The sequence below is a fragment of the Apteryx rowi genome, unplaced genomic scaffold (assembly GCF_003343035.1).
Source record: "Apteryx rowi isolate R43461 unplaced genomic scaffold, aptRow1 scaffold_110, whole genome shotgun sequence".
In the NCBI taxonomy this organism is placed as follows: domain Eukaryota; kingdom Metazoa; phylum Chordata; class Aves; order Apterygiformes; family Apterygidae; genus Apteryx; species Apteryx rowi.
The window spans coordinates 203,668-219,266 of NW_020447309.1; the positions used below are offsets into that span (position 1 = coordinate 203,668).

At 37.4% G+C, this 15,599-nt stretch overlaps 1 protein-coding gene across 2 annotated transcripts in view; it reads right to left on the reverse strand.

Moving 5' to 3' along the window:
- Window positions 1-15,599, reverse strand: part of OSBPL6 (oxysterol binding protein like 6) — a 49,675-nt gene that overhangs the window by 16,229 nt on the left and 17,847 nt on the right. The window contains exons 4-11 of one of the 2 annotated variants that reach the window (XM_026075430.1): window positions 14,301-14,354; window positions 12,459-12,572; window positions 12,160-12,324; window positions 11,501-11,633; window positions 11,165-11,268; window positions 10,157-10,249; window positions 5,156-5,230; window positions 717-882 (exon numbers count right to left, since the gene is read on the reverse strand). In XM_026075430.1, the coding sequence (XP_025931215.1) occupies window positions 717-882; window positions 5,156-5,230; window positions 10,157-10,249; window positions 11,165-11,268; window positions 11,501-11,633; window positions 12,160-12,324; window positions 12,459-12,572; window positions 14,301-14,354 (904 nt within the window). The remainder of the gene's footprint in view (window positions 1-716; window positions 883-5,155; window positions 5,231-10,156; window positions 10,250-11,164; window positions 11,269-11,500; window positions 11,634-12,159; window positions 12,325-12,458; window positions 12,573-14,300; window positions 14,355-15,599) is intronic. The other variant, XM_026075420.1, reaches the window with a different exon arrangement.

Sequence of the window (15,599 nt, forward strand, 5' to 3'; positions counted from 1 at the left end):
ATAAATCAAATTCATTTGTTCATTGTTTTTTTCTCTTCAAACAGAGTAATAAATACATCCATTTTTCTAAGACTTAATATTGCACTAATAGAGAGGATTACTTTGATCTTTAAACAGGCTTTTGGGTGATTTGTAAGAAATAGGCGAGTGGCATGTTTCTTCCCATATTACATAACAGATAGCAAACTGTTAACAAACACTTAAAATAGCATTTTTCAGTCTATAGGACCATTCATTTGATGGCAATACGATGACAGTTCTGAAGCACATTCTAGTAGTAAGCACTCCTTCTGTTCTTTCCACTAGTGTGGAAAACAAATTGCACAAAAAATTGTACAAGACTATACACTGCAGTGACGTTCTGATTTATCTTTGGGGAGTAATAAAAACATTCTATTAAGAAATAAAAGGTTTGCAAATTCAACCAAATTCTTACAAGATGCAAGAAGAAGTTCAGAAGATTTGTAAAAAAAAAAAAACCAAAACCAAAACCAAAACTCTTATGGAACAGAGTTTACCTATTTCTTTATATTCACCACATCCATAGAAAATATATCAAGGATGATGCATATGTGGTCTTTATGTAAACCACTCAAACAGTTAAAAATTCTCATACAATATTGTCCAGAAAAACGTCCTGGCCATAACTAAGTGAAAGCAATAAAGAAGCATAACAGAGAAGCCCAATGAAGGAAAGATTGGACATTCACAATTACCTTTTTGTGCCATCAGGCAAAATTCTTCTTGCAGCTTGATGTACTCAGTAGAGCACTCCAGGGGGTCAGTTACATGACTTGGGGGCGTCTGAAATTCAATGTCTGCACAAAGGTTGGGGTTGGATGAATGCAGCCGAACGGGTGACATTGTAGCACTGAAAGGGACCTACAGTGAGAAGCAAAAAATAATAATGTATAACTTGCAACCAGCCTTTGACAGTATACCCTGTGGAAACAAAATACAAATTTCTTCTGAAAATAGAAAAAAAATAAAAGCCTGCTTCACAATGTGAAAAAAACAGTAAGAAAGAACATGTAACTTTTTACTCTCCTGAATCTCAGCACCATTGATGCAGAGTTCCTTGTGCTTCCTGAAAATTTACACTGAAACAGACAAAAAAAGGCCTAAAAACAGGGCTAAGAGCTAATGAGAGCATTTCAATTCTAACATAAACAAAAATGTAGCATTGCCTAATGCTTAAAAGAAGGCTGGAAAATTGAACCATGACACATACTACTTTATACTTTGACATTAGAGAGTACATACACTACGATTCATTTGTTACAATATCAACATTTGAAATATGTAAGTTCCTCCACAGATCTGGAAATAGGATACAATATTCCCAAAGATATTACTGAAGAGTTTCAAAACTACTGATAAACCTTGACTTAAAATTCACTACTGGCAACTATGTAAGAGGGAAAAAGCATACATGCTTCATATATTCTTTTTAACTAAACAAAAAGAAAACCTCTGCTTTATTTTCATTTAAGGTTACATGAACCATAAATTAATGCAAAATGATATAACTTAATAAAATACAGTATTTATTACTATTTCCACTTCCTTCTCCTACACTTTTCACATACAGTAAAAATATACATGAATATTTATAATTTATATATATAATGTGCATTGAAAAATTACCTATATGCAATGCACGGATACCGCTTTTATATACACGATATATGCTAGTGTGTGAGCGCATCTGTGTGCGTGTTTGCATGCATTTGCGCATGCATTTGCATATATTTTATTTTCATTTTACCATTTACACACATTTGTATAAAAATTAGGCCAAGAACCCAATTTTCAAAACTAAATGCAAAGGTAAGGCATGCAGAACTGTATTTTGGTACTTATATATGAAACACGGCTAAACACATTGAACTTATTCAATCTAGTTTATCTCATGATAAAAATTTTCACACTGCAGCCCAATGTAAATTATCCAAATATGAAAAATGGGGCCAAAATATAGATTTTCTGAGGCAAGACAAAAAGCAGCAGATAATATAAAAAGTCATATTACTAAGAATTTTATCAACAGGTAAGATAACAGACGTTACTGCCACTATTATAAATTGATCCCTTGTTATTTCATTGCATCAGGGAATGGTTCTGTCAATCACTCCCTGTAAAATTTCTCTCATCAGTATACGTTTTAGGTTTCTGACTCTCTGATGGAATCCTCAAAAACCTCTTTGATCAGTTCATCACATCTCATTCCACTCTTCAGCACACTCTCTAAAGCAGCCTTTTCCACCCTCTTCTTCCTCAACTTCCAGATATGTATAGCACATAAATTAATAGCTTTATGGCACCTATCCATTGCAACATTTATTCTTTTCTCTCATGTGTTTTGATTTATAAATATGCCAACAAAATAGATATTTTTTCACTGGACCTCATTTTAGATTCATATCAAGACGACTTTATTAACAGGGGTATAGAATAAATCCTTTCCATTCATACTGGACATTTGTCCTGTTGGGTTCTTTGGTGGTATCAGACTGTCTCTCTCAACTGCCACCCGCCCCCCCCACAAAAAAAAAAAAAAAAAAACTTATATTTTTAATTAGGTTAATTTCAAGTTTCTTTTACAAAACCTTTCAATTCTTTAAATCAGAGAGCAAGTTCCCAGCTTTTTCTGATTCAGAGCTCTACAAAGGCACAACTGCTCCAGGTGACTATCAACTCAGAACATAAAAGACCCCGTTTTCCTAGGCTTTGCCATCCAGCACCCCCCCCAATCCTCAAGTCCACCTGGAAGGCAGGAAAGACACCTGCCCTCCAGCACTATGCCACGCGCAGGCTGGATGGCGAGGGGCAGGGCTGGCAGTGCTGCGGGCAGGCTGCCCACGCATGGGCTGCTAAAGGTACTTCTCGAGGAACCTAGCTGGAGAGACCTGGTCTAAATCTATCATTTCTGCCTTGTACCTCAGCTGGCCAGGCTGAAAAGCAATGCAGAGAGACACTTCCCTTAAAACCATGTAATGTTTCTGCAGTGAGGTTATTGGAAAAATAACATTTTAAAGTATGTCCTAGAAACAGTGTTTGTATGTTCTACAAATACTGTCACACTGATCGCAAGAAATATATATTCACATGACAGAGAGAAGTAGCTGCTTTACTGATTGCTTTAGAGAGCTACACAAGAACCGAAAATATTGATGGACATGAACTCTCCCCATCTGCATCTTTTAAGAAAATCTCCACATTACTTTCCACAACAGATGAAAAAAATCCACATTGAACAACCTCTTTCATTCACTGGAATAACCAATAGTCTAAGAAACACAACCTCCAGTTTTCTTCCCCTTTAGTTCCTTTCACTGCTGTGCTTTTTCTCTATACCCATGGTGACTTGATACTGACTTTATTACTTAACTGATTTTTTAAATCATTAGCTTCTTGATTCATCCCTTAATGGTTTTTTTTTGTTTAGCTTTGTTTTTTTTCCCCCCACCTCTCACTCTTCTAGACATTACTTTAGATGTACCTTGTTCTTTCTGTTTTACTTCAGGGGCTGAAATACCCACTCATCCATTAGCTTCTTCAGAATTAAGTTTCATTTAGGAACAGAACATTCCCAGTGCAGTGGGTTGTAAGGAGAATCTCCTCTTTCTGCTGTGCATGTACCTGGTGTAATTCTGTATTCCTCAGTCTGTACATACAGGTTCACTGTTTAGGAGAGACAAGCACTTTGCTAAATCAGCCAGGAAGAACCGGCTACTGCTGTAGTACAGAGAGTCATTTTGGTACCTCCAGTCCCTCCTGCACTCCTTCCAGCCCTCCTCCAGGACCCCACTCCTCTGGTCCTCACACACCCTAGCAGCTTTTTTCAGCTGAAGGGGACAACTCAGCTAATCCCTGGGCATCTCCCATTTCTCTTCTATACTGGCTGCTTTGCCATCCAAGGTCAGGCATATTTGCTCTGCTTTACTGCCCCTTGCTGCAGCTCTTGCCAGTGCTGTTTCACTACTGCTGAAACTTCTGATTAGAGTCTCCCACGGACACTGCTCAGCCATGTAAACTGAGCAGCGGGCTGACTTCTCTGCAAGCCAGGCAAATTGATGAGGTCAGAATATCAATTAATTATCGAGCACAGCATTCAGCATGAACTGATTATGGGGGATTAGGTTTAGATGAGTTAATTTGGGAATGGGAGAAGCATTGATTTCTCTCATGCTTTTTCAGAGACCCTAACAGCAACTGAGGCTTGTGGTTCAGCTAGCAGGAGGTCACGATACTCAGGCTTAGGCAGCAGCTATGTCTGATCTAGGGGATTTTAGCTATGAGCTGGTGCAGCATGTTCTGAGACCCTGGAACACTTTTGTCTGGTGAAGATGTTCACTGCTTGGGCTGGGTAGGCCCGGGTATGGGTAAAGCTCACTTTAATCTTTAGCTGCACAGAGTTCTTTTTTTCCCTATATGTTTTTGTCTTCTCTATCTAGCTGTTGTACTAGTCAGTTGATAGATTAATACTGATGTCCATATTTTGCATTGCTAAGATGTGCTTTCATGAAAAGCTTCAGCAGAAGATACCCTAATAATGCAAATTTGATTTCACAGACAATGCTCCCCCCTCCCATTTAGCACGATTCTGTAGCTCCAGATTTTGTGTCAAGGACTCTGAGAACTAACAAAATGAAATATAGATACTAGTGGTAGTAATATGACTTTTTGGGATTATGGAATGTAAACAGAAGGTGTTTTAAATGAAGAAGCTAACCTTATATTACTAAAAGGAAATCAGGAAATTTCGTGATGGATTTGTAACAAACCTCCTTGGTTCTGCTGTCTTGCTATAGACTGTCATGASAATCTTTTAACAGAATTTGGTGGTTTATTTTATTTTGTGTAGTACACAGAGTATACCAAAGATGCTTTGAAATAGTGCAGGGCCTGAGTCTAATGTCACTTCCACTTGCATAAAGGAGGAGGGACATGTACCATGTAAACAAGCTCAGACCCAAATCTGTGAGGTTCATTTGGGTCAGGGCTGACCACATCACTTCTAATTAACTCAGATGAAAGTGGGTAACATGGACACCTCCATAAAGTGCAAGTAGCATTTTCAGTAACTTATTACACACTCAAGTTAAAAAGCTTCCCATCTTTAGAGCTATCCCTTGATTTTAAATCCACTCACTGTTGTAGCCACTGCAGCTGCTAGTCTCTGCCGGCGTCGTGTTGTGCTGAACTGGCCCTTCGGCGCCGGCCCTTCCTGACAGTGAATGCAAGAAGAAAAGGAAGTAGAAAAAGAGAAGGGAAGGGGTGATGGGACATAGGAGGATGAAAGGTGATCAGAAAAGGGAGAGGGAGAGTCTTTCAGTGTTATGGCCTACACATTCTGAGAATATATCACATGTTCTCATCTGTGTATGCCAGAGATTTAAATAGCTAGTTACTTCGCTAAAATTATCTCCAGATGACTTGGACTGCGATGCACTCACTAAGGCTAAAAACAAAACAAAACAAAACAACCAATCTATTAACATTGCTGTTCAGAGTCATAAGGCAATTATGGAATATAAAAACAAAAGGATGCTATGGGCATGGCAGAAAACACAAAATCAAAGCTCATTTTGGGGGTCACTTGACCATCTAGAATAGGAATTCTGAAAGAGATTGCATCGCATTAGTGGAAGTGCTTGAACTGCGGTTATGAAAGATTTATGCATCTCCATGGTAAAACTTTTCAGTGGGTATGTTACAGGGAGCTTGCTTATGTAAACATTTCTGTGCAATTTGAACTCTAGCAATTTGAAGTCCATTTCTGGGCTTATTTGCCCATTTTCTCTGCATACCAGTCTTTTGAGTTCCATAGGATCCAATTACTCCCTTTCTATATTATTGAATGCTTGGCTTCCAAAGCAATGCAAAAACTCAGGTAAAGCAGCAGAAACGAAGACCAAGTATTCCAACAAATGCTTCCATTTTGGCATGCCTCACCTGTGGCCAGATCTTGCTCAATTTAACTTTTATTTTACTTTTAAGAAAATTCATCGTGGTACATCAAAGTCAAGCAAGTACTTTCTAATGCAGAGGAGCTCCACACCTATCACAAAATCCTTCTATGTAATGTCTGACCAAAATGTCATTATTTGAAAGCCATTTAAAGATTTYTGTAAGACTAGTAAAGCTATATTTCTGCTTACAGAAAACTGTTTTCCATTCCTTTACATTTTTCTTCCCTTATATACCTTCATTCTTAGCCACTTCAGTGCTTTTAAATTCACATACATTTGTACTTATTCTAAAAGCAGCCTGGGCACTATATAAATAACAATGGGATAGACTGGAGACATGACCACCATGCTCCAATGGGATATTGTAGTCCAGTAATTAACCAAAGTCTCGTGCTCCCTGAGCCTCTAACATGCCAGCTGGCAGGGTGCATGAATCTGAGCATGGCCATACCTTCCACCCTCTGCTTGATGCTACTGGCAGTGCTAAAGACCATGGAAGGGTGTCTGATGATCACAGTAATAGAAGCCTTGCTTTGTAATGGTTTTGTAAAATCCTCACATTAAAAACATGCATATAGCCTTTAACACAGACATTACAAACTCTGTTGAAACAGAGACTGCATCATATGATCAATGTAAAGCTCTTTATACTCTACGGAAGTATGTCTATCCTGTGAATAAGTCTGGAGAAATATACTTTAATTAATGGGGAGATATATATATATATACTTACACAGAAAGAGAGATAAGCACACACGCGTGCATTTATGTGTGTGCGCGCTCTCGCATGTGTCATTCATAATGTATAAGATTCTGAATGCAGGTATACATACTACTGAAATTGGAACAACAAGCTCCGCAGAACCCCAAAACCATAATATAAAGTGAAGTAATAACCTATGAGTTCTGATTAGTAATATATAAATATAGAAACAGTAATTTAAGGGCAAGGGTGATAAAGCAGTCTTTCGGTCTGGTTTCATTCTGAGCGAAATGCCTCAGTAGAACAAGCTGACGTTTCAGGTTGCTCTGTTTTGAGCAGTTCTCCTATTAAACAAGTTCTTTTTTATTCTTTCTTTCAATCAGTCTCAACTTCACTGCTCTGCACTTTGAGGGAAACCAAATCAATGTTACTTCATTTTGTTGCTATTAAGTATTTTAATTTTTTCTTCTTCTGAAGATCTTTAGACTATCAGAAGAATGACAAATCCATCTTTTACCCAAAGTAAAAAAAAAAAAAAAAAAAAACACCCCTTCTCAGTTTTTGTACAAAAGTATCTTTAGTAAAATGAAATAATACAGGTCAACTAACCTGTTGTTGCAGACCATTTTCATAAGACTTTAAATAGGCCTTATAAAAACAAAATAAACCTCCTTCATAAAAGTAATCCTTGTTCAGAGAAGCAGTCTGAGTAGTATTCTCTTGAGTAAAGGTCTGAAAATTAAGCTGTTAATTCTGCAATACCAAACACCAAGACCTGCAAACACATATGCACAGGCTTTATTTTACTCAGGGGACTAACTGCATTCTAGTCACTGGGATTAGTTGTGTGAGCAAAGTTAAGTGCATACAGAACGGATACCTCCTGGGTAAACATGCACTTGTACGAAACAAATCAAGAAGCCAGACTTGTCCTCGCATGAAAAAAAAAAAAGTATATTTTAATACATTACACACCTAGCATTCATATTCCAGAAATGTGTTAGCAAGAATGCAACAAAAGCAATGTTATAAACAAAAAGAGGTAATGATTACAGTACAGATGGGAGAACTCTCTCCTTGCATCTTTGCAGTGGGGTACAGAGCTAGCAAAAATTACAGCATCTTTCCCCATTACCCATGAACAGGGTATACAGCTCCCTGGTTTTCATGCTTTCTGGAAGGATGGCTTTCAAAGTCATACTATTAGAAGCTCCCCTGATGGTAGTTAACCATTGCACTTTCTTAAAAAAAAAAAGATGCAAGTGCATTTCAAATGGAAATAATAGTGCAACTAGCTGGAAGTTAATGTTAGTATGACAGCATTATCCCCTAAAACTTGTAAGATGTGTGGAGGCAGGCAGAAAGGAAAAGTACAGTGGAAGTTCTCTTGGTACCAAATCTGTCAACCATTTAATAGTAAATCATGTGTAGTCTCCATGAAGAAACAAAGACAAATTAGAAAAAGTGATTCCCAGCAGTGAACGTCGTGGTATGTAATTTGTAAAGAGTTGGAATAGTCTTGAAAACAATGTCCTATAACGAAGACCAATGAAGCTAGAACGAATGGCTAATATAAGAATAAAATGGGATTGTAAGTGTAGAAAAGCATGTAGGAATGGGAGGTAATCCACATTTTAGTGCAACAGCAACATGAGCAAGTTAAGAGTAAACTAATGAGTCAGAGTGAAGCTATCTTCCACAGATCATAGCTTTAGCACATTCTCAGGACAAGACAGCCCTTGGAAGAAGAAACAGTGTGTTAAGCCCATCAAACCAGGTAAGACATCTGGTAAGCCGCCAAAAAGCAGTCTTAGTCTTCTGTATGATTTAGAATAATTTTACTGTTTCTGTTCTTCCCCTGCAAATTAATTTCTAAATTGGTCATTAATAATTTAATGCTTTGCTCTAATAAGATAAGCTTTTACATTTCCAGCTTTAAGCTTGTCGGGAGTCAATGCTTGCCCAGGTCAAGCAGAGTTCATTATCTCCCCAGAAGTAACAGACCCATATAAAGCAGTGCTATGTGCACAAACTGTCTCAGGGGAACCTGTAAACCAGACCATACTTGAGAATTTTGGGAGCTGGGGCACAGCGCCTGCTAACCTGCAAACTGCAGTATAAGGATCAGGTGCCAGAATCAGACACAAAGTCTCTCACAGGAAGCACAGATCATCCTCACTCTGGCAAGGCGCAGGCGACACAGAAACCACTTATAATTCCTCATAACCCACCCTAAACAATCATATACTGACTGCTTTCATGATTCTTCTTCATGTCCCAGAACCCAACAATTCTACACAATTTTTTGGAGAAGAGTTTCCCTGAGACCACCATGTATGAAAGAACATGCAGTGCTGATTGTGTCTCTTCACAGACACAGAGTACTTGCATCCATTTTCCTGATATTTTTATTCCCCTGTGCTATTCAGCAGCACGGAAACACAGTGATCCTTCAAACGCAGGTAATAGGACATGACATCAATCACCAAAATTCCATTGTTAATAAGCTTTTTAATCCTAACAGATGCTTCATTGTTCAACCTGTTGTCATTTATCTAGTATAACTGGTAGAAAGAAAAATCACCTTCAACAGCTGCAACGAGAAAGCTAATGCAACTACGATTTCTGCTTTCCTTAAGACTGTCAATCTTAAATGAGTCACAGAAACTCCTTATTGTGTCTCTAAGGAACATATTAAAGGCTTTGAAAGTTCACATGAATTTCAAGGAATTTAAACAGATCAAAAGTTGCTGACATTTATTTATTCTGCAGCAGTCAGTGTTTTTGCAATTGTTAGCTCCTGAAATCTGTTGAATATAGTCTTCATTATCAGTTTCTCGATTAGAAAAAGAAAGGGGGACGTTATTTTTTGGATTACGTCTCAAAACACACAATTACTTCTGACAAAACACAATAAGACACACTGGATCTAGCAGTGCTGCAAGTATAGTATGTTTATTATTGTGATTTTACTTCTCAACTATAAGGCAAGATGGGAGAAATTATTCTTTGGTTTATTCAGTTTGTTCCCACAAAGGCCTTTTCCATAAGAGAAGGCTTTTGACAAAACTTCTCATGGGCAAAATTCCTATGTATAGATCTTGATAAAGACGACTGGTAAGTTTAGTATTTCGTTCATGTTTTCTATGTTTAGCTTGATGTCACCTGCTCAACTGCTCTTCTTGGCAAGTTTAAGATGGTGTGTGTGCTGCATGCATATTGCCTTCCTTGCACCTTAATTGACTAGTATTCAGCCTCTCCTTTCCCTAGATGGCAATGTTTTCATATGAATGAAAGTAAAATCAATACATTTCTCACTATCTCATCTAGGTTTTAAACAGCCAGCTGGGATTTAATTCACATCATCAGGAACACAAGGGACAGCACAGTGACTTCCTGCTTTCAGCTAACATATTGGTTCATGCTTAAAAGTTAATCTAAAAGTACAGTGAAAAGGAAAACATCGTGCGTTCAGTACCTGAAGTTGAATTTTTGCATCTTTGCTGACACTTTTTGTTCTCCATCGTCTTGTGACCCGCTTGTCTTTCTTTGAAATATCTACACAGTTAGCCTACATTACACAAATAGTTAAAAGCGACAAGTACTATTAAGTTGACACAAGCAACACAGACAGTACACCAAGTTAGTAAAGAATTGTAGTGTTAGACATTTACAAATTAGACAGTAAGGAAGAGAATGCCATTGCCAGTGCCCATGACTACAACAATCACTGGCTGTAGCTATCCATACATTTATATAACCTGATGGTATATTTAACCTATTTAACAAAGCTATTGTATATTTTTTTTTATGAGTGAAAAATATTTAGGAATAGATCTTGAAATCTTCATAGATTTCTATTCTGTTATTACTCAGAGAAATGTAATGTTCACCTCTTCCTGAAATCAATGATAGATCTCACTACTTCATTGGAATCAAGCTTTCAAATACATCAACACCACTGGGAGATCTGCACACCCAACGGCTGAGTGAAAAAGGAAGAAAGCATTTAGGATTTGCTATTGCTTTTCCTGTGGTCAGCAACAAAACTTACCCTGACTTGGGAAACAGTCCAAGCCTTGGGACATTTGTGACTGTGCTTCTTCTTTTTTTTTTTTTTTTTTAATAATATGCAAGGTGCTTCATTTTTGAGTGTTTGGGTCTCCATTCCTTGAAAACTTAAAATGGTATCTTACTCAGCACAATACAAACATCTTAAATAAAATTTCAATGTGTACATGTATTTGTTTTTAACAGTTCTTAGTCCTGCTTTTGCAAATGACAATCATGTGAGTAGTCCTATTTAATTCAAATAAGTAATCTTTAATTAACACAATTTCTTTATTATTTATCAAATTAAACCTTTCATCTAAGAATGACTAAGATTTTAGAAAATCATTCTGACTTAAGAGACAACACCTCTGTATTTCCTTTAACACAAAGAGCAAATGTTTCAAGGTGATTATTTATAGTCAAGCATATTTACCTGCATGTCTGTGAAGTTTGGTGCTGACTGAGTTCTCTGTAGTATTTCTAAATTTTGAAGAAGTTTACTGAGTTCCACAAGGTTTGACTGACAGTGAGCAAGATCTAGAAGATATAAAACAAAAATACACTAGATGCTTCAGTTCAGACTTTTTTGCTTTTTTTTTTTTTGTTACATTTGCAAAATGTATAATTTTAGATGTTACCATCTAATTACCCAAGCTGCTACTGCATGTACGTGTCAAGATGTAATTTAACCACTTTACTGGCTGCTTCTTATTTTCTATCAACAAGAAATGTTGCTGAAAGAGCAAGGCATGAAAAGGTGAAGACTAACCTTCTGCACATCTGTCCATTTCTTCAGAGTCCTGCAACCAAGCCGCTACTTTACTCTGACCAGTAGTGCAGGTTGCAGGAAGGCTATTACTGCATGGTATAGGAGACTGCCATGGGTAGCTATTTTGTTGTACCTAAGGCATAATAAAATGTTTAAATTTACTGTTCCATGTTTTGCTCAGTCAGTGTAATTATCATGCTACTTTGGAATAAAAAAAAGTATTATGCATTGTGACTTCAGTGACATCAGTGAACTTGACTGTATAGTCCCCAAGATGCAGGTTTTCCTGAACAGCGTGTTGGAGAACCAAACCAGGGATCTCAGAGAAACTGTATCTGCTAACCATCAGTTAGAAAAGCTGTTGTTAGGAGGAAGAGTATTATCAAACAGTAAAGAGCCAGATTAATCCCTGATGGCAAAAGGAAGTGCAAATCATTCCAGAGATGGTGAATTCTTTGCAGGATCTCTACAGCAGCCCATTAATGAAGGCTGCAGTCAGGCTGAATTAGAGTCTTTGAGCTGCATACCCCCAGATTTTTGCTGACCACTGGTTTCCACAGCGGAAACTTTTCCCTCTTGGCATTACAAGAACCACCCCCCAGAACTGCCCACGAGAACAGTTGCTGGGCATGAGTTGCCAAAGAAGGGACCCTACCTACCTTTCCATCTAACGCATTGGCAGCTGGTGAAGACTCCGTAGTAGAGGCTGAAGGAAATATATGAAAGCTGGCATCTCTTGGAGATCTCACAATCTCATTTTGACGGTACAACCGGTGGTGGCGTAGTTTTGAAACCCAGGCATCAAATGAATCCTGGGACTTCACCTAAAAAGAAATTCGACATCAAGAAGGCACTCATAAAAATACTATTTTTCCCCACATCTTTTACAGCTTTTTTTTTATTTATTTATTTCCACTATAGCTGAAGAGAGAAGAATAAATATTTGCACCAATTTTACCTTCAGATGATAGATGTGCTCTTCTGTGTCAAGATCTATCCTACGAGCCTTCTTTTTAATAGACATAACCGATAAACCAACATCGATGCTCCCATGTACTTTGCCCTTCTGAATCTGAAATCAAAAAGCTGGGTAAGAGATTGGTAATATCATGCACTTCTTCCTTATTTTTAACAGAAGAATACTTGGTGTTGAAATGGTTTCCCATTTTAGGAACATTTTAACACAAAGCCAGATAAAAAACTGTAGTAAGACTAAAGACTTGTTTATAGACAGAGAAAATCTCTTGCAAGAAGTGTTCGCTCCAGAACCATCTCCAAAGAAAAAGCGTGTGGCTCACACCACCACAGAACTACAGGTAAGTGAGAAGCATGGAAAATTAGGTGATACTCAGCTCTCTGCTGCTACAGCTCCATGATTAGTGTTATCTAATCTAACCAATTTAATGCTACCCTTTATATCTATCTCTTCAGTATATTGTAATCACTTCTCTATCCTATCCACCTACCTTAGAATGATCGGCTTTGACTGACACCAGAATTGATGAGGTAAAATACAGAGTCAAGCCAATCTGTCAAGCACCTTAATTAAGTAAACCTAAGCACCTAAATTAAGTAAAATTAATGTAGTTTTTAATTTGCATAGAAGTGAGAAAAAGTAGAATTCCTGAGGATATAACTAAACCAAAACCTTACATGCTTTCCACACACAAATCTCTCAATGACAGAAGATAGTCATAACAGAAATACAAAGTTAATCTGAAAGCAGAATTTTGCCTAATAACAACTATATTGGTTAACTCAGAAGCGGGAGTCTGTCTTCTCTATATCAAACTGAAAAAAAAAGCAAGATACAGGCTTCATTAACATGTAAAATGAACTTAAAATTATTTGTATAATATAAATATATACATATATGTGAGKACCTGTAAATGCATGTGTATATATACAAAACACATGCAAAATAAATGTTTATATACAAATGCATAAGTTTGCAAAAACATAAGTTTGTTGAATCTTAATTAAAGAGGGGTTTTAGGAGGAAGTCTCAACACCATAAGCACAACTTTAGGACTAACTTATCAGCCATTATGCTTTAGTTTTAGATCTACTAGAACAGTCAACCAAAAAACATGCTCAAAAAGTTAAATATATCTCCTGTGGCAGATAGATAACTAATAAACACAGGGCAATGTCCTGATAACTGTAATTATAGTTTCTTCATGGCTGATTTAAATGGAGACACTGGTATGAATCATGTGAGCAGGATTTTCTCCTTAGAGACTTAATAATGCCAGTTCTTCCACAGTCTTAATATAATGCCTTATAACTAAATGCAGGTTTCTGAGCCTGCATTTTTCTCAGTAACTTCAAATTTTCACTCAGCAGTTTCTTTTGTGTTCAGGAGAGGTTCAGGCCTAGAACTCCTAGCTTGAAATGAATTAAGGAAGGCTGGGTTTGCTTGCATGGCATCTTTTGCAAGCCTTCATGCATCAACTATAAGCCTACTTTTCTCCATAGCTTTTTGCTTGGGGATGTCAGTGAATAATGTAGGATCCTGCACAAATCAAAACTAACCTCATCAGCATAAGCTGATGAAAGGATGATTAAAAGGTAGGCAGGTGTCCCAGCCATCCTTAGCTAGCCACTGCCCTCATTTATAAGGCTCAATTCATGATGGTATATAAAAGGATCTGCCCAAGAAGTAGCACTCCCTGTTCTGAATTCATCAACAACTTTCACATGTGCTGTCGTAAGCATGCATAGTGTGAGAATGAGATTTAATCACCCTGGCAGGCTGACTTCCAATACAAATTTTAAAATGGCCTTCAGCTTTACTTACATCAATTGGTGACTTTGAATACTTTAACATTCCATTATCCAGGACAAAAAACCTCTGAAAGAAAAAGAAGGATTTCTTTCTTAATGAGCAGATGTAATTTAAACTGTGTACAATAATTAATCTGCAAAAGACAATAATTACTCCACAGCAATTAAGGAATGTTTGTGGGCGAGAAAGAGTGCATAAACACAGTACTGAATAATTTTCTTTCTTCTTTTTTGACAACAATTATCTTCTAAGCAAGAGAAACTAGATCCTCCTTTTCCACCATTATATTCCAGGTTTGACTTAAACCTCAGTATTGAAGGTACTTTTCCGCTTTCTAGACAGTCCAGTAAGGTCTGTAGGAATGACACTATAGGCTGAAAGAGTTATGTCTGTTTCTTCATTTTCTTTTTGTTTTTCTTGACACACAAGTCGGTCACACTTCAAACTAATATCTTACCTTCCTTATTCAGAAACTGAAATGTTTTTACTAGTGTAAGTTCCACATCCCAAAAGGAAGACCCACATGGACCTTTCTTGTGGTCTCCTTGATCCCCAGATGGAAAGAGATGCAGGCTGTGAGACATTGTGCTACCATCCAAAACTTTGTGCCTCACAGCAGACATCTGCACAGTGAAGTAAAGGAGAGACTGTAATTCATGCTGATTATACTTTTTCTTCTGGCTTTAATCTAGCCAATACAGATATTAGTACAAATGCAAATAATATAGCATTCCCAGCAAGATACCCAGGTCACTGGAGGGCTTATGTCTTGGCTGCTAGCCAGTGGTATAGGCTGGGTCATACTTTTAGGATATTACCTAAAGCACTAATATATGTTAAGACTCTAGAACACAGACAACGAAATATTATCCTAAACTCTAAGCTATCTGACATGGAAGGGAATGACAATGTTCCCATGGTGTGACCTTGTTAAATCGACATAATGAGCAGAGTCAATATTCAGATGGCAGATCTCTGAAAATACCTCTTGGAGATGCTTTTGGAAATGATGTCAGTGACACAACAGATGGCACCAATATCTCACACAGAGTGAGAAAACAGTGCTTTGCTGGAGACATAACTTCTTGAATAAGATGTCAAAACAACAGGAGTTTTTGACTAGGTATGGTCATTAATGACCTCATAAGAGCATGATATTAATTTCACATTGCTCTTCCTCTCTAAATTTCTCACACATGAGAAAATACTGTTTCCACATTTCCCATTCTAATTACTATGTGACATTGAATGCTGCAGAGAAATGGCTGAAGCATTTCATTCCAAAGCATACTGCATTTCAGAAAATGGTAA